This window comes from Gymnoscopelus microlampas (genome assembly GCF_963454915.1).
Source record: "Gymnoscopelus microlampas genome assembly, chromosome: 12".
NCBI classification, from domain to species: domain Eukaryota; kingdom Metazoa; phylum Chordata; class Actinopteri; order Myctophiformes; family Myctophidae; genus Gymnoscopelus; species Gymnoscopelus microlampas.
The window spans coordinates 45785591-45811165 of NC_139949.1; the positions used below are offsets into that span (position 1 = coordinate 45785591).

The 25575-nt window shown below is 43.8% G+C and overlaps 1 protein-coding gene across 2 annotated transcripts in view; it reads right to left on the reverse strand.

Moving 5' to 3' along the window:
- The window catches only part of mcama (melanoma cell adhesion molecule a), a 75866-nt gene that overhangs the window by 27826 nt on the left and 22465 nt on the right, over nucleotides 1-25575 (reverse strand). For both annotated transcript variants that reach the window (XM_084073919.1, XM_084073920.1), the window contains exons 2-6: nucleotides 9252-9382; nucleotides 8056-8278; nucleotides 4702-4776; nucleotides 2134-2217; nucleotides 404-586 (exon numbers count right to left, since the gene is read on the reverse strand). In XM_084073919.1, the coding sequence (XP_083930045.1) occupies nucleotides 404-586; nucleotides 2134-2217; nucleotides 4702-4776; nucleotides 8056-8278; nucleotides 9252-9382 (696 nt within the window). The remainder of the gene's footprint in view (nucleotides 1-403; nucleotides 587-2133; nucleotides 2218-4701; nucleotides 4777-8055; nucleotides 8279-9251; nucleotides 9383-25575) is intronic.

Consider the following 25575-nt stretch of genomic DNA (forward strand, 5'->3'; position numbering starts at 1 on the left):
CCAGCTGTATCCAGGGTCCAGCACAACTATTTCCTTTTCTTGTGAATGAGTGTCCTAATGTACCATCCTCATTAATTTTGTGTATTTCTCATATTACATTTTTCTTCGCACAACAGCGTATGGAACCCTGGATATTTGACCTGTTTGACATATTTGATCATTGAAATTTCACAGTACCATTCTAGTTTTAATCTTTTATCTTCTATAACCACTGAAATAAACATCTGCTCAAGCTTCGATCACTGTGTTTTAAGCACTCACGTTTTTCTACGTTGCACCGCTGTGAAAATAAACTAAACCAAACTTGATATGTCAAACTCAACTGAAGTAAGCAAAACGCGAGCTAAGCTAAACCATACTAAAGCATGACGAGTTTAAAGGAAGGTCACGGGGTCTTTCTTACAGTGCACGGTGATGTTGATGCGCTCGGACTCGGCCGTGCGGACGGCACCGGGCACAAAGAAGCTGACTTCACAGGAGAAGTGGCTGTCCTTGTCCTCCTTAGCCACCTTATACCGCAGCTCACTCTGCACCGTGAAGAAGGCAGTAGGATCGGGCCGGGTCACCAGGTTGATCACGGTGACGTCTGCGGGGTTGACAGACAGAGAGAGAGAGGGACAGGTACAATTGTGATGTTTAGACTCAGTTGATGCAGAGTGACCACCGAGGGGATCACCACAGTTTTCACAATAAACGGTGTCCCTATGTTGGGCAAATAATAAAAAAGTCACTTTTTTAATCTCTTTTTGATTAAAAGTGATGTCTTTGTCAGCAGTGATAATGTCTGTATACAATGTGTATAGACAATGTGTATACTGTATACAGTATATACACAGTAAAAAAAAAAGTATATACACACACATACACGCGCGCACCCACCCACCCACCCACCCACCCACCCACCCACCCACCCACCCACACACACACACACACACACACACACACACACACACACACACACACACACACACACACCCCCCCACACACACACACACACACACACAGTATAAATGTATAAACAGTAAATATTCCACTGCATGTTAACACCAAGAAATACCAGCAGCATTTCTGTGTCTGAATGAAAATGATTCCAGTGATTTTGTCCCCCCCCCCCACCCCCCCCCCCCAAGAAGTAAAGGTCACATACGTATATTTTACTAACAGGTCATATATCACCATGCTCTATGACTTGAGCTCAGTCAACATAAATTGCATTTGTCTTACAAAAAAAGGTCACCGCTGTGAGTGAGCGCAAAACCAGTCAAGAACGATTCTCCACCGCTCAGATTATAAAGTGCATGCATCAAAGAAAGAGAGGAACTTTACAGCAGTGGTTCTCAAAGTGGGTTCCCGGGGGGGTTTCCAGGGAGTCTCCAGAAAAATGTGTTAACCCATTAAAGACCGGGAAAGCATCTGTGTCATTTTCAGATTTGAGCAATAACCATTATTTCATACTTTGGCTATTTAAAAATAGCAGATATACAAGCTCATAGCGCGGCACCGAGTGCCGCGCTATGAGCTTGTAGATCTGCTATATTTTTTTTAAAAATGTGTGCAAATCTTTACTATACGTATATATATCTTTTTTTTAAAGCGAACATTTGTAATTCAAATCTTTGCTTCTGGGGGATTCTAAAAATGTCTTCTAAATCCTAAGTTTTTTTTTTTTTTAAACGCATGTTGCTATAATCAATGGTTCGCAAACTTTTTTCATGTCAAGGACCCCAAAAATGATATATTGTCCGGCGACCCTCATCGCAAAATATTTTGTTCCAGGGACCCCCACCAGAAGCAAATATTTGAGTAAAAAAATGCTCGCTTTAAAAATATATAATACTCGCAATCTTTCCAAAAATAGCAGATCTACAAGCGGCACTCGGTGCTGCGAAATGAGCTTGTACATCTGCTATTTTTGAATAGCCCAAAGAAACCTTAAAATGACACAGATGCGTATTCCCGGTCTTAATGGATTAATGGCTATTCAAAAATAGCTGACCCGTAAGGGTCCATTTGGTGCCATTCGTACACTCTCAAGAGTTACAGAGACCCTGTAAGGGTCCATTTGGACCGCTGGTGGTCCCGGGACACGACATTGAGAACCGGTGGAATACACGATGTGTTGTGTGTACTCACGTTCATGATCGGGCAGCAGGGGCATGTCGTCCTTGTACCAGGTGATGTTGGGTTTGGGGAAACCGTTACGGGCCTCACAGGATGCTACCTGGACACACACATTCACATGGGCACATTTTTAATGATACATAGACAGACTGTATCCACCTGTTTCTTGGCTGTGTGTTTTCCACTTCCTGTCGGATTTCATTGGATATCATTAGTCATCTGACCGGTTTCATTGGATTTCATTGGATCAAAAGACAGGAAGTGGAACACAGAGAAAAGCCTAGGAAACAGGTGGATACAAACCCATTTAGACCGGGAGTGCATCTGTGTTTAGCTATAACCATTATTTTTATACTTTTGGCTATTCAAAAATAGCAGATCTACAACGAGCTTGTAGATCAGCTATTTTTGAAAAATATTGAACATTTATGCAAATCTTTGAATACACATATTTTTTTAAACAACGGTTTTAACTCAAATCATTGCTTCTGGGGGGGTGGGGGGGGGTCCCCTGGAACAACATATTTTAATGGGGATCAGCGGCCAAAAACATGAAAAAGTTTGAGCACCACTGATATAGCAACAATAGTTTTTCAAAAAAATGTTTTCCAAAAAAATGTTCAAAAAGATTGTAGTTTTGCACAAATGTTCACGATTTTTCACAAGAAATGCAGATCTACAAGCTCATAGCGTGGCACATGAAAAGTTCCCGGATTGAATGGGTTTAAAAAAAATGTTTCTGATCTTTTGCACATCAACATTCAAACAGAATTTCTATAATTGACCAAATCGAATTACGGATGCCAGGTTGAAAGTGGTTAACATTTGCAGCCCTAAAAGGACTTCATGGTTAATTTATGCTACTTACTGTATAAAAAGAATATATAATTATCCAAAATCGATTATTTTATTAAAACCTTTTATTTTCTATAATCAAAATCGCCTAGTTCGATAGTGTTGCAGCCCTACTGGACACCAATTTCCCACATCACCACCACCAAACTTCCAGACTTCCAGAATACACAGGTTTAATTTAGATTTGTGCTGACTTAACATCATTTCCAGACAGCTTTAAGAGGTAAGCCCCCCCTCCTGTGTAATCTAGCCAGACATACACTTATCCCAGTAATTCCACTCTATGATTTTACACCCTGTGGCTGAAAAAAGGTAACAAAACACAGACAGATCATTGGTATAGAGTATTTGTTCAGTAACAGGGGGCCTCAGAAATTATATTTTCAGGTTGGGATGCCAAATTTATCCAGTCAGGAGAGAGACAACACAGATCATTATGAGCTTATTATTTTATAGTGTTCCAGTTCATTTCTTTGTTACATCACTTTCAATTTCACTTTCCAGTGTTTATCCAATATCCTGTATGAGTTCTCTCTTTTGATTGGATAAAATTGGTATCCTTCCTGAAAATGTATTTTCTCTTTACTAAAGAGCACTTATGAATCTAACTTTTTCAGTTAGTGTACCCGCACACAATTAAGGTGCACCCAGATATTTTCACTGTACCTTTTTGGTTCCGTAATAATACATTTTAAGCATTCTTTTGTCAGCTCCCATCAACATTGGCCATTTCTTAACACCTCAATGATTGTAAACGGGGATAAAGGTAGCTTGCAAAGTGTAAACCTTCACTTATTTCAGACAAGACATTTTGATGGTTATTTTATAAACAGTTTTGTAGGTCAACAGGGGCCAGCAAACTAGCACAAGTGGGATTGGCATTAGCTTCACTTTGAGGCTACAAATAAGGCTGCAAATAGGACAACACACTTATCAACTAGTTTATTGGGCCGTCGAGTTTAATGCTTAAGTGAAATTGAAAGCGGAGCTGTCACCAAGCTCTCAAAATTCTTTATAGAAGTCCTTGCATTGCGAAATCTGATGTGTCAACATCTTTCATCGCCACCGCTCGTAGAATCGCTTGCATTGTGGGGGTGCTCGTTCATTTGACTCAAATGCAAAGCATTTCCTAACAGCACTCAAGTGCTGTTATCTTTTTCAACTAAAACGGTCACGGAGGCTCTGCATTGAACCTCTTCAATGAGCTTGTGAGCTAATACATCATAAACTAGAGCAGAGGTCTTCAGGCCAAGGATCCCTTAGCTGAGAGAGAAATGAAGCAGCGACGCCCCACTACATACTGTATAAAATTGAGTTGCAGATTCAACTTTTTTTTGTAGGTCTATTATTTTATCTATGTTTTAGAATATATGTTTTATTTTTCTTCTTCTTTTTTAAATTTCACCTATAAACCTACAAGCTCAAAATGGGGATGCCAGGTTGAAAGAAGTTCATTCTTAAATTTCTCAACCCAAGCTTGTGGGGAGATCATTTGATATGCCCTTGTTTCATTTAAAGTTGAGGATGATGATGATGATGACGACGTCATAATAATAATAATAACTTTATTTATATAGCACCTTTTCGAAAACCAGTTAAAAAGTGCTTTACAATAACAACAGTGAATATACAATAAAGATCAGAAATTGCATAAATAGTACAACAGTGAGAAAAAGCTGTGCGATAGAGGTGTCATAGACTGTGAAAGGCTGGGCTGGGGAGGACCTACCTTTGACGGCGGCTCATTGGTCACAGAGATTCCGGTGAGGACACCCTCTATTAGCGGAGCCTCTGGCGGAGCTGGAGGAAAAAGGAGACATTAAACAGATGAATCCTATGACAATGAGCATGTCATTAACCATGAAACCTCACTAATAACCCTAACACATCTGCATTATGTCACATGAAAGAAAGATGAATGGGTGGGTGACTCCTCTTTTGTGTTTCTGCAAAGCAGTGTGTTCACTCCAATTTGACATGGACATATAGGTCGAACGCCATCCAGACTTTTAACACATAGTCAAATACAGACATTTAACACAGAATTTAAAAATATTGTCAATATTTTCTCGACTTAAAAATTAAGAGTTGTTTATTTAACTTTTTCAAAATATAACCATAGATCAAACTAGAAATCGGCGCTCCTCAGAGTGCATATATGTCTGTAGGGTTGCCTAGCCAAGGGCTGTGTGAGTCGTGGGTTGCAGCCGCCAGGACAGGGCTAAATAGTGTTTCAACAACATACAGTGCAACCTTTCACATTTGTGGCACGCCCAAAGGGCAGAAGTGAAAGTGCTTTCTCCACAGAGGCCCCTTAATATGTAATTCCATTTTGGGGTTGTTTGGATGTTACGTTCTAATATGTGTTTTTTGTAAGAAATAGACCCTTCCCACTAACTTTGGAAGCCAATTACAGGCAAACAGTATGGAATATCAAAAAACAGTTTGACGCTCATTGTCTCTTGATTCCCAAGATCATTCGTACATAACGTGGTGATAAAAATATTTTCTCTGCAACAAACAGTGGCATTTGTAGTATATCTGGTGGACGTCTAAGTGAAATCACCTTTGGCTCTGGTGTTTAGAGGCCCCCCAATGTGTGTTTAAAATGTTGGCTCGATCAGACAATTCCAGAATTTGTCATTCTTTGTAAAAAGGTCTTGCACAAAGGTCTTGCACAAAAACAAATTTCACCCACTTTTTTACACCTGTAAACCTGTGATGTGACAATATCTTTCTGATTCTAGGCCCCTACCGCAAAAGAAACGGTTGTCCTTAAAACCCCACCGCAATCGCTGTGGTTGACTAAGACGTACAAAGGGAGCACTTGATGACATGCAAGGTGATTGGGTGTTCGGCGTGGGCACTTGCTCGGGCATGCCTCACAAGCCTTATGTACAGGAAGTTGAGTGAACCGAAGCGAGCACTTCTCAAAATAACTGGACTGGAACGCACAGTCTAGCTGTTTGTATACAATTAATTTGGTTTATACAACTGAATTTTGAAGCATCGGTAGTCTTTTGAACTGCAGAAGGCAATACTACGCATCTATGCATCTATGCATCTGCCCCACGGTAAGTATGCAACTTGACGAGGCTGTTTCATTAATTGACTGCCATACAGTACATGCATTCTGTGGGCCTCAATTACGTCATTGTAGTGATCGTACATGATATAAATAGATGTGTTCTACATCTCAATATCATTTTTACTAGTAATAATAATAGCTTGGAATTATATAGAGCTTTCCTAAATACCCAAAGTCGCTTTACATAAACATAGTAATAGTAACTAGATATCTCAAGAAGAAGCTTGAAAATGAGTAGTAGCGGGAATGAACGTAAAGGTCTTGGAAAAGGAGGAGCTAAGCGTCACCGTAGGGTGCTTCGTGATAACATACAGGGAATCACTAAGCCTGCTATCCGCCGTCTGGCTCGCCGCGGCGGTGTGAAACGTATCTCTGGTCTGATCTATGAGGAGACCCGCTCGGTTCTCAAGACATTCCTGGAGAACGTGATCCGTGATGCCGTGACCTACACCGAGTACGGCAAGAGAAAGACTGTGACCACAATGGATGTGGTTGATGCTCTGAAGAGACAGGGACGCCCTCTGTATGGCTTTGGAGGTTAGAATATAGACTTCAACAACAAATCGCCCAAGGCTCTTTTTGAGTGCAACACACTCACAGGAGTTTGAAAAACATTGACACAATTGTGCCAAGAAAACAATCTGGACCACAGAGATGATCATGGACTAAAGGATGATGGGCAGAGAGAAAACCCCTTCTACATCAATGGAGCTGCAGTGGAGAGGGTCAGTGACTTCAAATTCTTTGGCGTCCACATCACTGAGAAACTCAAGCCGGGACATACACACTGAATGAGTTGAAGAAGGCAGAACAATGCCTCTACTTTCTCAAGCGACTGAAGAAGTATGGCATGGGACCCAAGGTCCTTAGTAGTGATAGGAGTTCAGTTCCAATCATTTCGTTCAATTCTCTAAAAAGATACGTTCAAATGATTCGTTCACCATGCACCGTTCGGTGTGTCCAAAGTAGTTGGAAATGTGCCACTCGCAGGACAGGGGAGTCGCCAACTTACACCAAGTTGACCAAAGTCATTGGAAATGCGCCAGCAGCGCTGCTCAAATCAACTGTAAGTCCGTCGTGGGAAGAGCCCTCCTCGTGTAGTTTAGTCCAATGAGTAAACAGGAATGTCTTCAGCCAATCAAAGTGTTGGATTTTGCACTGAACAACTGAACGCTAACTTTTTAGGAAGTGACCTAGTGCACTTCGTTTACCAAAAATAACCTGTTTCTTCGAACGAGTCATTCGCGACCGACACACCACTAGTCCTCAGCGACTACAAATGTACCCTGATTGGAGGCATCACTGCCTATTACGGGAAACGTAGCGACCTCTACCTCAATGCAATGCAGACAGTTGTGTGAACAGCTGATGTCTTCCCTCCATCGAGGACATAATATGTCCACTGTATGTTAACAATCAGTTAACATACAGTGGCTCAGAGCCACTGTATGTTAACTGATTGTTGTGTGCATCGCATCCACCTGTTTTGCAAAACGACCACTAGTTCCTCAACTACATCATCTCACACAGTATAAAAGAAAGGGGCCCTCCGCAGAGTCAGAGCTGTGTAAGATGTGGGTTGCAGCCATCAGTACCCGAGGAAGCATGGGGAATAGCATTTCTACAACATAAGGTGCAACTATTTGTGTCGCCCCCTATAGGCAGAAGTGTTTTGGAGGTGCACTCCATAGTGGCCCCTGAACATGCAATTCCAATTTGGGGATCCATCCATCCAATGATTGAGGTAAATGTTCCATTAGACGGCTGTGTTTGTTTTTGGTACAGAGGGACACATATCGGTTGGTACAGAGAGGGACACATATTGGTTGGTACAGAGAGGGACACATATTGGTTGGTACAGAGAGGGACACATATTGGTTGGTACAGAGAGGGACACATATTGGTTGGTACAGAGAGGGACACATATTGGTTGGTACAGAGAGGGACACACATTGATTGCTATGGAAGAGCGTCTTTGTGTGCTTGCTCACCAAACACCCTGAGGTGTGTCTTGCCCTCGGCGTTGCCCGCAGCCAGCCCGTTGACCTGGCAGAAGAACTCTCTCTCGTCAGACAGCTTGACGTCCTGTATGATAAGCTGCGCGTCCTGCTGGTCGGAGATGATGATGCGCTCGCTGTACTCGGTGTGCTCATCCACCTTCTGATTCGCATCGTCGCCGTAATAGATCCGCACGCGAGTGCCGCTGGTGGACCTCTGAGGGGCGACACACACAGGAATTCACATCAGAGACCAAATGTAGAATTGAACAGTTTAACCACTTAAACCCTATATACTTTTGCGTGGTGACACGTTGTAAGCTTGTAGATCTGCTATTTTCGCTGAATGTTTGCCCCCAGAATAGGAACGTAAATAGAAAATAGAAAACTCATCTTTCTGGAGGCCTAAAGAGGAGCTAGTACCGGTTTCCCTGTAGACAGACAACCCCCCCCTCCCCTTTTTTGTACATATTTTTTATTTCATCATGCTTTTTTTTGTATATAATTTTTATTTTCTCATGTTTTTTTCCCCCTTTTTTTTTGTATATATTTTTTATTTTCTCATGCTGTTTTTGTACATAGTGTTTGTTTTTTTTCCTCTGTATTTTTATGCTGATCTTTGAACTATTTGGTTGCTACTATATATGTCTATGAAATTAATTCAAGGACCCCAACGGAAACAAGTCCGCAAGGACTTTTTTGGACGGACCTCTTAGACAAAAGCATTATAAATGTGACTGTTGTTTTACATTCTTTTGCCTAATAAAAATTTCAATCAATCAATCAAAACGCTAGGGTTTGTGTGGTTAATTCAGGCTTATTTGCACGACGGTGTCACTTGCAGACAAAAACACATCTTCAAGCTTAGCTTGCAGGACTGTTCTTGCCCAGCTTAACTGGGCAACATAGTTAACAAGTTAGTGAGCTAAAACACATTTATATGGAAACTGTCTTTGATAACTGGCCACACTGCACTTACAGGATGAAATGATGGGACAGGAGCATTGCATCATGGGGGATATTTGGGTTTGATGTGAACTGATTTGGTGCACTGTAGTGAACTTGACCTGAATGATTTTTCAATTGGACTGACACTTTCTGTGGAGAAAAACAGCATCCAGTTCCCATGGGGGTTCCTAGAGTGTATCCAGCCAGAGAGAGAGAGAGAGAGAGTGTGTGTTCTTACTCACCACGAACCACTGGATCATGACGAGGCTGGGCGTGTTGTCGTCTGTGAAGTTGTACTGGCAGGGGATCTGTGCCGAGTCACCCAGGTACACCTCAATACTCTCATCCATCGTCAGCTCCACTTTGGCCCACACTGGAGAAAACACAAACACACACACAAACACATTAGATCAGCTGTTTCAGAAGGTAGCCTAGGTGTAATACTTGAGTTGAAGAACTGCCACGGCTGTGTCGCACGATGACAGGTACTTTCAGATTTTCATCTGAAAACAGAAAGTGTTATTTTCATTGAGAGACAAAAAGCAAACCTGTCAAATACAATATATAAGCTGACTACGAGAGACATGTGTTTTCATCTTCATCGTACGACAGTGTTTTTTTTTCTTAATTTTTTTTAAAATTCAGCTATAGTGACACATGTCCATAGTGACACATGTCCAAAATAGCGACGGCATGTTGAAAGTGGTTATTAAATAAATCATCCTCTCAGGCTTGACACCCTTGAAGAGAAATGTGTGAGGCGTATTGGCAGAGCTGTTTTCATAGACAGTGCAAATGCCCAGCTATATCCAATGTTCTCCAGTGTACAGTCAGTGAAGTGACAGCCTGGCTGAGGACGACTTGACAGTATGTGTGGAATGTCTTCCCAGGCTGTCCCTGACCCAGTGTCCGGCAGTCTGGTGGCGACAGATGAGCATGGTAGCCGACGCTGCCAGCTCCCATGGCACAGTTACCCTGGTTTCTCTCTCTCTCCAACCCACAATGCTTAGCCTTGGCCAAAAGAATCAGTTACCCAGCATTGTCATGGGAACAGAGACATGCGACGGCGAGCCAGTGTGACACTGAGCTGCTGATGCAGCGAGCCAAGAAGTGCTTTTTCATTTGGCTCCTCGACACCGGCCAAGTCACACACAATGACGGGAGAACCCCAGATACTTTTATACATGTCTTAACACAGAAATGCCTGAGTGAAAAGAGGCGACAGACCACTGCCCTTCTCACGAATTTAGGGCATTGTTTGGCTTCATGAACGCCTTTTTGAACTTTGGAAGCACTGCGGCGGTCTGGCGTGGTGGGCAAGAATCACTTCAACTAAATATTCTCTTGTGTTATTTGTCTACATAATGAAGAGCCCGGATCAAGTAGACACTTGACATAGAGGTATGACTGTTATGTGGGGCTGGGTATTCCTGGCTGTTAGCAACACATCAGGGCATAGCAGAGACAGGTGTTCCAGTGAGAGGGTAAGAGGGGGTTCAAGTGGCTGGTAATCCGAACTGTCCTGTGGTCACTGACCCCACACATCACTGCATGCCAAACACTCCCCTCGGACTGTCTCCAGTGTGTTGTTGGTGTTTATCACTATGCGGTGTGAGCTGTCACATAGTGCAGACAGCACTGAGACTCGCGAAACGAGGACGTCAAACAGACTAGAAGACCTATGGTTTTGTTTATTTTAATTTTTTTTCCATATTCATTTGAAAGATGTGACGAGGTGGCCGAGTGGTTAAGGCGATGGACTGCTAATCCATTGTGCTCTGCACGCGTGGGTTCGAATCCCATCCTCGTCGAATGCCCTTTTCAATGTGGTGCGGTATCTTTCTATCTGAAAAACACGACTTGTAATGCTGAATTGCTCCCTTATGTGTAAAAAGATAGCACAACAGTCTATATAAATTAATGAATTACTGCCATTTAATCGGAAAGACTCAATACAAAACAAATAAGAAGGACAAAGAAGATATGGCTAAAACAACGTGCCATGTCTTGTTATCACATTTTTGTTTTACGTTCAACAGCAGCAGCAAGTTCACAGCTAAACACATCAGTCACAGAGCGACAGCCTGTCAAGGTTATGTACAGTAGCATCATGACACCTTTCTGTCATTAGTGTAAATGTTCATTTTCAATTCCCACCTCCTAGAAAACATGTGTTTATCGACGAGGATGGGATTCGAACCCACGCGTGCAGAGCACAATGGATTAGCAGTCCATCGCCTTAACCACTCGGCCACCTCGTCATGTTCAAAGAGCAAATATACTCTGTTAAAAGCCATAGGTCTTGTCTGTGTCTGTGTTTGTCTGTCTATCTGGACTAACATCGCTTCACCAGGCTTTCCACGTGGCGGAAAGCGTGGTTTTCGTTGCAAATTGACCAATGTGATACGGTAATTTGTACGAATACATTCTGTAGTGTACATACATGCACCGTTTCTGTTTCTGCTTTAGACCCCAGACCAGAGCAGCAACTTGAATAGGGCTTTGATCCCAGTCCCGATGCACGTCAATATTGTTGTGTTTGTATATTTGGACAGGGCAGATCTGTCCAGACAGACAAAATACACTCACAGAAAAGAAGACCTATGGTTTAGTTTCTTCTTTTATTTATTTTTTTTATTCTTTTTTTTTATTGTAAGATGTGACGAGGTGGCCGAGTGGTTAAGGCGATGGACTGCTAATCCATTGTGCTCTGCACGCGTGGGTTCGAATCCCATCCTCGTCGAAGGTCCTTTTCAATGTGGTGTGATATCTATCCATTTGAAAACTACGACTTTTGATGCTGAATTGCTCCCTTATGAGTAAAAAGATAGCACAATAGTCTATATAATATAAATTAATTAATGACTTGTGACTAATGATTTAATCGGAAAGACTCAATGCAAAACAAATAAGAAGGACAAAGAAGATATGGCTAAACAAATATGGTTTGTTATCACGTTTTTGTTTTACGTTCAACAGCAGCAGCAAGTTCACAGCTACACACATTAGTCACAGGTTGACAGCCTGTCACGGTTATGTACAGTAGCATCATGACACCTTTCTGTCATTAGTGTAAATGTCCATTTTCCATCCCACCACCTAGAAAACATGTCTCGGGTCTCGTCCTCCCAAGCTATGGTACTAGACACGCCTCTCGCCTCTAAGGCTACTATACACGCCTGCCGTCGGTTCAAGTCGCCGTGACACAGAGTAATACATGGGACAAAATTGAAGTAAAGTACTTGAGTAAATGTACTTAGTTACTTTACACCTCTGTATACACGGCAAACACACACACACACACACACACACACACACACACACACACACACACACACACACACACACACACACACACACACACACACACACACACACACACACACACAAAATAAAGCATGCTTTATTACTAGCTTGTAGATCTGCTATTTTCACTATTTCTAGAGTTTTTGTTTTTTTCTTTTTTTTTCCTTTTTTATATGTAAGATGAGACAAGATGAGACGAGGTGGCCGAGTGGTTAAGGCGATGGACTGCTAATCCATTGTCTGTGAATCCCGTCCTCGTCGAAGGAACAATCGGATTTAAGAGGCGATTGATACTTATTGCGTGGCGTTAACGCACGGGAGAGTCTCTGTGTTTCGGGTTTTGAGGTTAGGTTTAGTTATAATGTCTGTGAGGTTAGGTTTATAGGCATCATTTCTGTGAGGTTAGGGTTAGGGTTAAGGTTAAGTTTAGGCATAGTTTTTGTGAAGTTAAATGTTAGGGTTTAGGCGCAACCTGGGCGACACGCCAATGAAAGAGGGAGTCCCAGTATTGCACACCGGAAATAGGTTATCTACAACCTCACAACCGGTGAGCAGGTGATGTTTTCCTTTACATTGGTTGTTTTACAGATTGTTTAAATAGACATTCTGTGAGTAAGTAAGGCCTTGTTAGAAGCATTGGTATGGCAGGGGGTGAGCAAATTTTGAAGAGAGAGAGGGAGGTTCCAAGGTGTTCTAACAGCTCAGGGAATGGAGCCGTCTCCAAGTCTCATAAAGTCAGGACATATTTTCACAACATGCTTAGGAGGAGAAAAAAAACAATGGACGGTCGGCGTGCGCACATATTGGTTTTAGAATTATGTCTCAACAATGAAACCATAAGGTACATATTAATTTCCCCCAGGCCTGTGAAAACATATTACACAATACAGATTTCAAGCCTCAAAGTCACGTTTCATGCAATCATTTGACATATTTATAGTTAGGCACTTTGGCTCTTGAATTGGGTTCAACCCAACTTCAGCAAGCATCACTGAGACTAAGGGAGCACTAACGATGCAGTTAACCACTTAAACCCTGTATACTTCAGCTCACAGAGGTTCCCCAGTGGTCTATATTTGGTCCTATCCTTTTTTCCCTCTACACCAAATCTCTTCACCAAAAATAGCCGATCTACAACCTCACATGTTGCTTGTAGATCTGCAATTTCTGCTGCATGTTCGCCTATTATGACATGCCCAGAATAGGAACGCTAGGGTTCATGTGGTTAAAGGACAGACAACTCCCCCTGGACGTGATCATTATTTTCAACTGAAAATAATCATTCAACACTTTTTCCAGCTTAAAATCATTTCTGTTGAGTGACACCTGTCAAAAGGGCTGTGCTACAATGCAGTACAAATTAGCAGTTAGCTGTTCCTTTCAAGCAGACCTCATCTTGTGTACCGGAAATTGCAGACAAATGTTTTTGAGTTTAAACTGAATGGCTGAATTGGAGCGAATGTGAATACTCACACAAACATGCACGCACGAACGCACACGCACACACACAGACGACACAGACACACAGACACACACACACACACACACACACACACACACACACACACACACACACACACACACACACACTCATGTGAAGCCCCTTCACGACCTCCTTTGCTCAGCACCAAGAAGGGGCTTCATTCTCTTCTTTTAGCTCCCTCCCACCCCTCACCCTGTGCCGTGAGGCCCCCAGAACCACGCTCAACCAGCCGTGGCGCTTAGGATGACGCTCAAGCTATTGTTTCCCCACCTGCAGCAAGACAAAACAAGAACTCCCTCTCGATCCCTCCTCTTTCCCCCAAAGCAAAAGGTTAAAGACTCTTTATCGTCGATGTTTGTCTTTCAAGGAGACTAGATGTGATGGTGTGTGGGACATAGTGGGTGTGCTGTGGAGGTAAGAAGAGCTACACTGTCACGGACGTGGATGTAAAAAAAGATGATGTGCGTCTCTTTGGGGTCCCACAGAAGCGGTAACTTTTCATTTAATCCGATTAGCGCTGCAGACTCAGTGGGGATTTGACTTCCAAAGCCGACCTGGGGACAAAGATACAAACATATGTACTGTACACGCACGCACGCACGCACGCACGCACAAACATGCACACACACACACACACACACACACACACACACACACACACACACACACACACACACACACACACACACACACACACACACACACACACACACACACACACACACACACACACACACACACACATGACCTTGTGACACAATCCAAACTCCTATCTCTGTGTGAAAAACTGTGAATATTCCAAATGAATATTTGGACGTGTTGACAGGACCTGGCCAGTAACTCGGCCATGAGACCCACAATTATTGGCTTGTCATAGAAGACAAGGAGAGAAAGAGAGCGGTCAGCTACCAACAACTTCCAGATAGACAGACAAACTGAGATGCAAATAGGGTCTGAAATTTAAATGATCTTATGTAATAAAGAATGATATTATCGTTGCCTGATCACAGGCGCGACCCGATAGCTGAATGGTTAGGGCACATACCACATAGCCGCTGATGCCTGACAGTGAGTCCTGGGTTCAATTCCTGACCTGTTTGCTGCAAGTCACTCTCTGATTCTCCCTGTTGCCTGTATCTCTCCACTGACTATCAAATAATGGCAGAAAAATTACATTAAAGAAATGTTGCCTCTTTATCGTTATAACCAAATGCATCTATGACAGCTGTTGGAAATTGTCTTGTAGCATACAGATGAGCTCCCTTTCAGGTGCAATCTGAAGATATTTTTGCTAACATACTGTACAGGATGAGCATGATTGGCAGGACCAGTCAGATGAATGGCTTTGTGCCTTGCATGTCAAGAGGAAGATTTGACAGTTGCACAGTTCAGTTTAACCACTTAAGCCCTATTTTATACTTCATTGCACAATGGTGTCATACAAAAATAGCAACAATAGCCGACCTACAAGCTGTACAAGCTGCACAAGTACATTTTTTACCTTTTCTATTATTTATGCATTTTTGCCTATATGACCTTCCCACAATAAGGACACCAGGTTAAAAGTGGTTAATGTGTAAATGCAAAATACATATATACAGACAGTATTCTTCCCAAATCTGACATGAGTCCTAACCCTAATGGTAAACAGAGAGGATACATTTATGCAAATGGCCGCACATTTATAAAAGGGGTTAGAGACCGTTTTTGGCTCGCACAGCAAGAAATGAGTTAGTGGCAGCGACACAGTGATTGTGTTTCTGAGAAAGACAATGGAGCTGAGACAATCCACACTGTGGGGGGTAGCCTCTTCTTCCTCTGTGCATACAGTAGCTCATTATGGAGCTAATGCACACACAATAGCATCACACGCTAATCCTGGTCGTCGCAACATTAGATGAAGCCCATGAGCTTGGCTCTGTATCAGACGTCATGCTGCTCCTCATCTCCCTTATCTCCCTTATTCACCCCCCACAATGGTCCAGATCACCTGTGACCAACCAGTCAGCCTCGATTGAATGGCTTAAGCCTTTGCACGCTTGGCCAGCCATGAAATAACGCCCCATGCATGTGGATGCTGATAAACTTTTGTCGTCAACACTGATTTGAACGTGGGATTTTGTAGCGACAATGTGGGGGGTGGGAGTGGGGAGGGGAGGGGGGGGGGGGGTTTAGTGGAATCAGAGAAAATTAACAAATTATGCTGCCTAGCTTTTGGGGAATGTGGATTGTGTCTGCTCTGCATATTTCTGTCTTAGCTGTAGGCTAGCCCTGGGTAGTGCCCCTAGACACAGTGGAATTCCCAAGCTCAGTTTAACCACATTATAACCCTGGCGTCAATAATGTGGGCACATTTTCTAAAATCATTTTCAACATTTTCAACATTTTCAAAAATAGACCTAAATTTAAAACGGAATATTCAGAAGATAACGGCAAGCTAGTATTCTGTTTAGCATGATGTAAATGTGGTCTCCACCACTGTGCACATTAGGTAACGTGTGCAGGGTGACTAATGCACAGCTATGAACAATGGGGTTTGGACTTTTTACAGCGTGGCTCCTAAGAGGTGAGTCAATTGAAGGGGGTCTTTCATGTCTGTCTGTCTGTCTGTCTGTCTGTCTGTGTGTCTGGAAATAATCTCGCAAAACGCTAGACCGATCAGCACCACATTTCTTGTGCATGTTGCCAGTAGACCACAGAAGTAGGCCTACCTCCACAATACTAAACGTGTTATACTTTTTGAAACATATATATATGTATATTCATTTAGAGTGGCCAATCATTTTTTACCCCCTTTTTCCCCCAATTTAGTCGTTGCCACTTTTTGAAATATTTAACTTATTTCATAATCAGTCAATGGGGCTCAGATCCGGGAGGAACGTACCGTAGGCCAAACTTGGATTCATAGATACAGCATGTCATAGTCATAGACGACATTATAGATGACTGACGTTACAGGCTGGCCACATGAAGTCCGACATCCACACATTGGAACCGCACCATTCACATCATGTGGATCCAGAGATACACATGATTTTATTTTTAAGTTGTGAAAACCATCAACTAAGCCTGTGTTTCTATGGGGAGGGGGCAGGTGAGGGGGGTTATGTGAACACACAACATTGGTGTGGTCTCAGACACCTGGCAAATACTGTGCATGACCTACAGTAGCTAACTTCAAAGTGTGTGCGTGTGCAAGTGTGCACGCGAGCGCACGCACACACAGACACACACACACACACACACACACACACACACACACACACACACACACACACACACACACACACACACACACACACACACACACACACACACACACACACACACACACACACACACACACACACACACACACACACAGACACACAGAGAGCTCTATGGTGACGATGAGAGGCGCCTGTCCGTACTGATGTGGGGTGGTTCTTTGTGAGGTAGCCTCTGGCACAAATCTTCCCATGGAGCCTGTTCTGTTCCCTGGGTGACAGTCATTCACAGAAAAAGGGTTCAGGCCCCCTTCTTTCACGTAGAGAGATAAGGAAGTTACGGCAAATCTCATCAAAGATAGCCTCTTCATGTGCAATAAATCCTAGCCTCGGTGCTTGCCATTAACGCAGGTCTGTACCACCCCCATCGTTTGTCTTTCTCCCACCGACATGCATGAACGCACGTGCACTCTCTTTGTGTCAGTGGTTAGGTATTCCTTCTTTGGAAATAAAACTCTTTCATTATTTCTTTGCTATTAGGCCTGTGTATTTTGTGTCGTTGTTCATTTGCACCATTATTCTACATTTTGTATGCATTTCTTTTTCTTCTTTAAAGCACATTGAGGTCGTCCCCTGTGTACTAATTAATTAAGTAAAAGTTGACTTGACTTGGCTTTCTACATCAGTAGAGCAACCCTCCCCCTTCCCTCAACTACCAGGCCATGATGACCCAGCACTCTCAGCTCCCCTGAATGCACCACAACACTCTATCTTGTGTCTTGACAGAAAAACAACGGCCGGCCCTACGAGTAGTGCCTGCGCACCCCCAACACATCCCCGAGCTGCTGCCAGCAACAGCTCATCAAGCGGCGGAATACCAGAACACACAGAACACTACGCGCGAGGGGGACGTTCCTCCAACTTGTTACATGGGTTTCAATGCGTCTCCAAGGCACCGGCAAACAGTCCCGTGGTCTTTAAAGAACGTGTTAATTATTCCCGCTGGGCTGGCAACTTCTTAAGCCGGCACATTAATTTTTAAGCAGCTCACCCTGTGGCGGAGACTTCATTAAAATAGCAAAAGGAATGTTTTATTTATTTTCGCGTCTGATGCTCGGCAGCGAATGGCGGGTTGCTCCCCGGCACACAGCGGCAGCACGCATCAATACAGCCCCCACCGGCACTGCTCCGCAACCACAGGACAGCTAATTAAAGGTCAACAGGCTAAACATTGTGTCTACATCAGGTGGGAGGGGGTCTCGCTATGAACAAAACTCTGTCAGCCTTTGCAAAGTATGAGGTTTTTTTTTCTTCAGATTTTTACCAGGAGTGGAGTCAATATTGAATGGACAGTAGCCTAACTCTGCTGAATAAATAAGAAAAGTTGTTACTATCAGCCAAGATATATTGTTTAGAACTACATCATTGTTTGCTGTAGACACAGCAGTTAAGCTCTGGAGGCAGTTCTGTTATTTGCTCGATACTGTGTACTTCTACCCAACTGCAAAACAAGTGCACAGACAATGACAAACAAACACACTGGCCTTATATTCTAGGCCTTAGGACATAAACTAGGACCTATGGTTAATACGTACCTGGAGTTTGGCCAGGAACGTTGTACAGTGATAGAAAAACAAGAGGAAGTGTATTTTTTTGCCCTGCTGGAATTTGTCACACCCTGTGGTGAGACACCCACATGGATGGTGGCTAGTGACTGTTCAGGGGACAGTATCTGATGAACAAATATACGTACATCACATACACACAGTCATATAATATCCATATCCTCAACAAAAACCAAGGTCTCCTGCAAAGGAAACTAAACGTATACTGATGTCTGGTTTCCTGGCCAAGGGAGATATTAGGCTTCTGGGTTTAAATTGCAACAGGCACTGAAAGTAATACAGACAAAATTATTCAGGCAACTACAGCAAACTCCTGCCAAAACCTGTCATTACTCCAGAGAAGAAAAACATTTTGGGGGTGAAATGCTGAGAAAGCATGCTTTTGTTGGGAGCATCATATAAATCATTTTTCTTTCTCTCTTTTTTTACACATACATCATTATGCTGCTTCCCATAATCATATTTAAATGGATTTGATCGACCTAAAATGAAAAGTCAAGTTTGTTGACCCTAACCACTTGAACCCATATCAATGACCAAGGTCCCCCAGGGATCTACAGCAGGGGTCTTCAACGTTTTCAGGCCAAGGACCCCCTAGCTGAAAGAGAGACGAAGCAGGGACCCCCTCTATATTGTATAAAATTGTGTTTCAGATAAAATGTTGCTGCTCTTTTTTCCCTCAACACCTATAACTCTTTGCCAAAAATAGCCGATCTACAAGCTCACAACGCCTCGCAGCGATCTACAAGCTCACAACGCCTCACAGCGCGAGGCGTTGTGAGCTTGTAGATTGGCTATTTTTGGCTAAAGATCTCCTCAGAAAAGGGACGCTAGGGTTCAAGTGGTTAAAGTAAAAAAATGTTATCATATCACACAAAGATTTGGCGGACCCCCTGTAGTAACTCTGAGGACCCCCTAGGGGTCCCGGACCCCCTGTTGAAGACCCCTGATCTACAGTATACTTGGTCCCCTCCTTGCTTCCTTTCACACCAAATCTCTTTGCCGAGAATAGCCGATGTACCAACTCACAATGTAATGTGTTTTGAGTTTTTGTAGATCAGCTATTTTTGCCAGATGTTCGCCTAGTAGTAAGACATGCCCCAGAATAGGGACACTAGGGTTCATGTGGTTAACCACAGACATGGGTCGTACTGTATCTGTCAAGATAGACGTTTCAAAAAAGAATAATTAAAACCTTTCCCAAAAATCATCCAAACGTTGTGAAGCACTCTGAAGGTACTGTAGACGAAAATGACATTCACACGTTTCGATGCTGGAGACAATAGAAGGCTGTGATTCCTCCACAATCTCAAATTAAAACGGGTGAAAGATGAGACATTAAGGTGGCAGGGCCAGGTGGGAGGCCTATTTCAAGCCTATAAATGGAAGAGCTTGTTTCCCCATCGTGTCTGTGACGACAGCACCATTGACTCACGGACACATTCTGACAAAGGCTCTCCTCATACCAGATCCTGTGGTCAACGTAGTAATGGACAACTTGCTGGAGCTAGGGGCCAAAATCCACAAGGTTTTGGTCAACAGACCAGCAGCGCAGATTCGATAGGGCTGTCACGATTACAAATTTAAGTTGACGATTAATTGTTTAATTGTAATTGATTAATTGTAACATGCACAGACCCAAGCACGCACACATCGTCAAAGTGAGGGTACGATACAATGTGTACTATGGCTAATCATCAATAATCTGTCTGGCTTCTCTTTTCAACATTCCAGTGCCCTAGCTGTGTGTGTGTGTGTGTGTGTGTGTGTGTGTGTGTGTGTGTGTGTGTGTGTGTGTGTGTGTGTGTGTGTGTGTGTGTGTGTGTGTGTGTGTGTGTGTGTGTGTGTGTGTGTGTGTGTGTGTGTGTGTGTGTGTGTGTGTGTGTGTGTGTGGTGTGTGTGTGTGTGTGTGTGTGTGTCTGTGTGTCTGTGTGTGTGTTGGTGTTTGGTGTTGAACCAGCCCCTGTCTCCACAACAAAGGCCTATCTGTGTACACCCTGTCCTTTCATCCTGTCCGTCAGACGTTAGAGGGGGAGTCGTCAGCCGAGCGCGCCACGCCCCAAGACGCCGCATCAAACTGGCAGCGTTTCTCTGGTCTCTGAAACCTCCTCCAACCCCCCACTTACCCCCTTGCCCCCCGTTGAGCAGGCTTAAAGAGCTCAAAGAGAATAGTAGAGTGATCACAGGTGCCACTGTGGCGGTAATGATGAGTGGGAGAGGCTACCCCCCTGATCCCAGGCCGGTCCTAATACTCAAGACCCTTCCAAACCCCTGCTACCCCGATCTCCCACCACGGACACTGATGGTGTCCGTCAGGCTGAATCCTAATCTTTTATTTGGCCCAGGATTGTTCTAATAGAGTTTGAGATAAGCCGTGCTGCCTGCTAGATTAAGGGGTGGTGGACAATGTTTTTTTTCCCTTTTCTTTCCTTTTCATCTTTTTTTCTTTTGTGCTGAAAAAATGGAATTGTGCCTTTTCATTGGAAATGAAAGATTGCCTTGATTGCGTCAAAGTTGCCTAACTTCCCCAAGGTCCCCAAACTATGAGGATTAAAAGAGAGTGATGATGCAACACAGGGTGTAGGATTCAGACCCCCTGACATTACATAGGTCTGTGTCAGCTAGCTGAGCCACCTGGCACACGGAGGTTTTGAACAGTAAAGTGACAGAGCTCAGCTTTAGGGAAAGGCAGTAGTTTCTGCCCCCTATGGGGAGGGGAAATAGCTTTTACTGCTTCGCCCAGCAGAGTGCTAGTCAGATGGCTCAGATCGAGTGTACGGGGGAAGCTGCTAGGGGTTAAGTGTCTTGCTCAGGGACACTTCGACACACGGCGAGCCAAGGGTCGAACCGGTAACCTTCCAATACCCATACAGCCTCTCTAGCCACTCAGCTATACAATATGTGCCATACAGCTGCTGCTCAAAGTATCTAACAATATGCAATATGTACAGCACCGCACGTTTTATTATGTAAACGTGCTTACAGGCTCAACATTTGGAGTGTGCGTGTGCATGCGTGTGTGTGTGTGTGTGCGTGCGTGCGTGCGTGCGTGCGTGCGTGCGTGCGTGCGTGCGTGCGTGCGTGCGTGCGTGCGTGCGTGCGTGCGTGCGTGCGTGCGTGCGTGTGTGTGTGAGTGTCAGTGAGTAAGGGCATAGGGGTGTGACTGTGATGTGAACCCTGGTGTCTTTGCTAAACAAAAGACAAAAGAGAAAAGGTAGAGAGAGGTGGTGAATTACATCAGCGGTCATGAGCTGCATTTGAACCTTTGACACTGGTACCAGCTCCCTGTGATCTAATTGTCAGCTCTAATGCATGGCACTTTGATAGGTGATTTCTGCCTTGATGCGGCCTGAGACGTTAAGCCCCAAAGGCACTGTGGGAGCTCAGACAGCTAACAGACACAACACGTGTTAGGCAATAATCAACACTATGTCCTGGGGTCCAACAGGCACGTTATTCCCTTGTCCTGTCCTACAGCATTATTATTGAAATACATGTGGCTGTCTGCTACAGGAAATGAAAATTGCTTTTCATATGAGAGAGGAGGGGCCAGGTCTAAATGTGTGGCCCCCCATCTCTTATCTGAAATCTGAATTCTTGTCAACAGCATCAGAGTTCTGTCATATAGCCTAGTTTACATACTGTAACTTAAGCCCTATATACTTCGTCATATGATGAATAGTAAAAATTGCAAATCTAGAGAATCCAAGTAGATTTACTGTTTTCAATTTTTAGTTTTTTTTGCTTTTATGCCCAATATAGGGATGCCAGTTTGAAAGTGGTTAAAGATTTTTAAGGCCTTTCTCCTTAAATGTTTTAATGCTGGATAACTAGATGGATAAGGCAGCAGGATGCTCTTTGCTATGCATTAGGCCTACAAATACAACGAACTAACCCACATCACAGTGGGATCTATGATGATTATTATTTTGTCTAGAAAATCACAAAATCATTGTTTGGCAAGCCTTAGAGCATCTGCTGCGGGTTGGCGGAGGACAACCACCCGCAGGTGCGGACATGTGAGTGTCGAGGAGAGACACACAGTGGCAGCAGGTGTGTGTGGGGTGAGGGGCACCAGAGCAGTGGTTCCCAAACTTTTTAGCTGGAGACCCAAAAGAGAAATGTTATGTCTCCCTGGGACCCAAACATAGCCCATCTAAATGTTTGTTTAGATTTCACTACTTCTTAAAGGTTTCTACTTATTTAATGGAATTTCTTCGAGAATGTATTTGATTTTATTTTTTTTGAGAAAATATTGAAATGAAAAACATTGTAGGAATATTTACTTGTGACCCTGGGAAATGTTATATATAGCACTAATAGCAGTTTAAGAATTAAGACAGGAGAAACTTTCACTTTCACCTTCACAGCAGCCTCAGACATCCCCAGACTAGGGATTGTACATCTGTTTTCACAACAAACTTACATATTTCACGTTGAAACACACTCCTGGGGGCGAAATCCCCCCTACCCCCCCAGCAGCAGCTAGCCAGGCAAAGTCAAACACAATGACAGACGGCTTTTTTTCCGAACGCAGCAACCAGCTGCACTGCACGGGTTGTGACATAACAGCTCCCGAACCTTCCGTTTTATCTCAATCTCTAGACTGCGCGACTCCAGCTCCTCGGCATGCAATATCAACAGTTTACTTTATTGACTCTGCTGTGTGCTGTGAGTGACGCGCCAAAGACCTTGAGGAGACGTCGTGGTCATGGCAGGCTGCCCGGCGGTTTGGGTGGCACACTGTGTCCTCCTGTCGTTCCGACCAGTGGAGGAAGGGGGCAGGTCAGGGAGAGCCCTGAGAAGTGTAAGTGATCCGGGGCTCACAGGGGGGCAAGAGGACGAAGAGGTGGGCTTCACGCCGACACAACAGCTGTCGGCGATAGGGAACGTCAGTCCCTCATTCCCATGCTAAAGGAGGACAAGGCACAGCTGGGGGGCAAGGGGGACCCCTTCCAGCTGCACCTGTGGCCTGAGCCATTTGTCAAGTGATTTGTGGGAAGTGGTATATAGTACTACTGAAGTAGGAGGCAGGGAGAGGGGGAGGGGCGGGAGTACAGGACCACACACACAAGAGTACTGTTCATTGCACTCTCTCAAGCCTGCCACACCTGTGTGGCCATGACAAATCCTACGCTTCCCCTATCGCGATTTGCGAGTAGTACTACTTCCACCCTCCTTGTGTGTTTTGATTGCTGGAGTTTGGTGGGGAAGTTAAGTGTGACAGGTGGCATGGCCTCTGGGTTACATCCCGGCTGGCTTGTCAACAGCCGGTGTTGAGCAGCATTCAGCTGGACAGGACTTCTGGCAACTTCTGTTTTTGGCCCACGGAATTCATGGCCTCTGTTCTGTTTAGATTCCACGATGCCGTTAAGATCGCGGGGAAGGTTTTGTGTTGCCATCAATGCTCGGTCCCTTCTACATTGTAAGCAGCACACAATGCCTTGAACAACCCCTAAACTGATTAGATTGTGTGCCAGAGGAACTGACACTGGAGGTCTTCCTCTTAACACAATTCAACATTATCTTCTCACTCACAAGCTACCACACAACAAAGAGCCATGTGCACCTGACACCGTGCTGATTACTGTGACAGTGGAGCGTTTCGTTAAAAGCATAGGTTTAAGCACCCAGAGCACTTAAAGGCAGAGGCATTATAGGCTGCAACTCTTTTTTAAGCATTTAACCAGAATTGGCATTAACCACAGTTTTTTGTGTGTGCGTGTGAATAAAATGTTAATACAACATAACTAACGCAACTGTGGTGGTTGGAGGTGGTCTTCCTGCTCTTCTACTGAGACATTTAGATGATCTTGTGGTCAGGTAGGACCACTACTGGTTGACAAGAGGTATTGCATGAAAGTCAAATGGAAATGGATGCTCTCCGTTATAGCTCAACAGTTAGAAGTTTGGCACTCGTGCGGGGGGACCCATGTTCAGAATCCGGGTAGAATATGAAAGTTAGGCATTGTGGCTTTATCCCAATTTTGGGCATGTCATTACAGGCAAAAAAGTATTATTCTATTTTACAAAAATACAATCTTGTAGATCGTCTATTTTCGCCACGGGACATCATCGTATAATGAAGTGTAAAACAGGGCTTTAGTGCTTAATGAAGCACACAGGCACTATGCACCAACAACACATTCTGCATTCAAAGCAGAGATGCTCTGACCTGGATTTCTGGTGCTGATACTGAATGCTATGCTGATCTCATGTAATGTAAGCAGTATCTAGCATGCAGATACCAACCCAGTCAGCAAGGTGGATTCAATGAGCTTTGAAACATCCTGCAGCATTCACTCTAACACGTGACTGCGTGTGAAGTGGAAACGTGGACTACTTGTGTGTATGTATGTACCATTTTGACCAATTTTAATCGATAAGAGAATTACTAAACATTTTCATGTATGGTCGGCAGTACCTGCCTACAATCATCAGTTTTTCATTCTGATTAGGGCTGGTGATCTTTTAACAGCATCTAATATACAGGGAGGAGGTGGGGCGTGGAGGACCTGATATTTAAGCATCTATTTATCCCCCTCCCTTTGAAACATCAAGTTCAAAGATCTGAGCCAATCGCCTTGATCTGTGAGCTGAGACGACCCAAAGCATTACCAAAGCAGCTCTCAACACACAGCAGAGGCCGCAGCTTTGTTGGTGGTTTAGCGAGAAAGCACTCAAGTATTATTAACCACTTAAACTCTGTATACTTCAGTTAACCGGGGACCCCCAGGGGACTACATTTAATCCCTCCTTTTCTCCCTCTACACCAAATCCGCCAGAAATAGCCAATCTACAAGCTCGTACAAGCTTGTAAATCGCTTATTTTTTTTCTCCCAGAAAGGTTACCTATTATGGCATGCCCAGAATAGGGACGCTACGGTTCATGTGGTTAACAGGAATCGTATACGTAGAGGTAGGCCGACAGCATGTACACATTCTT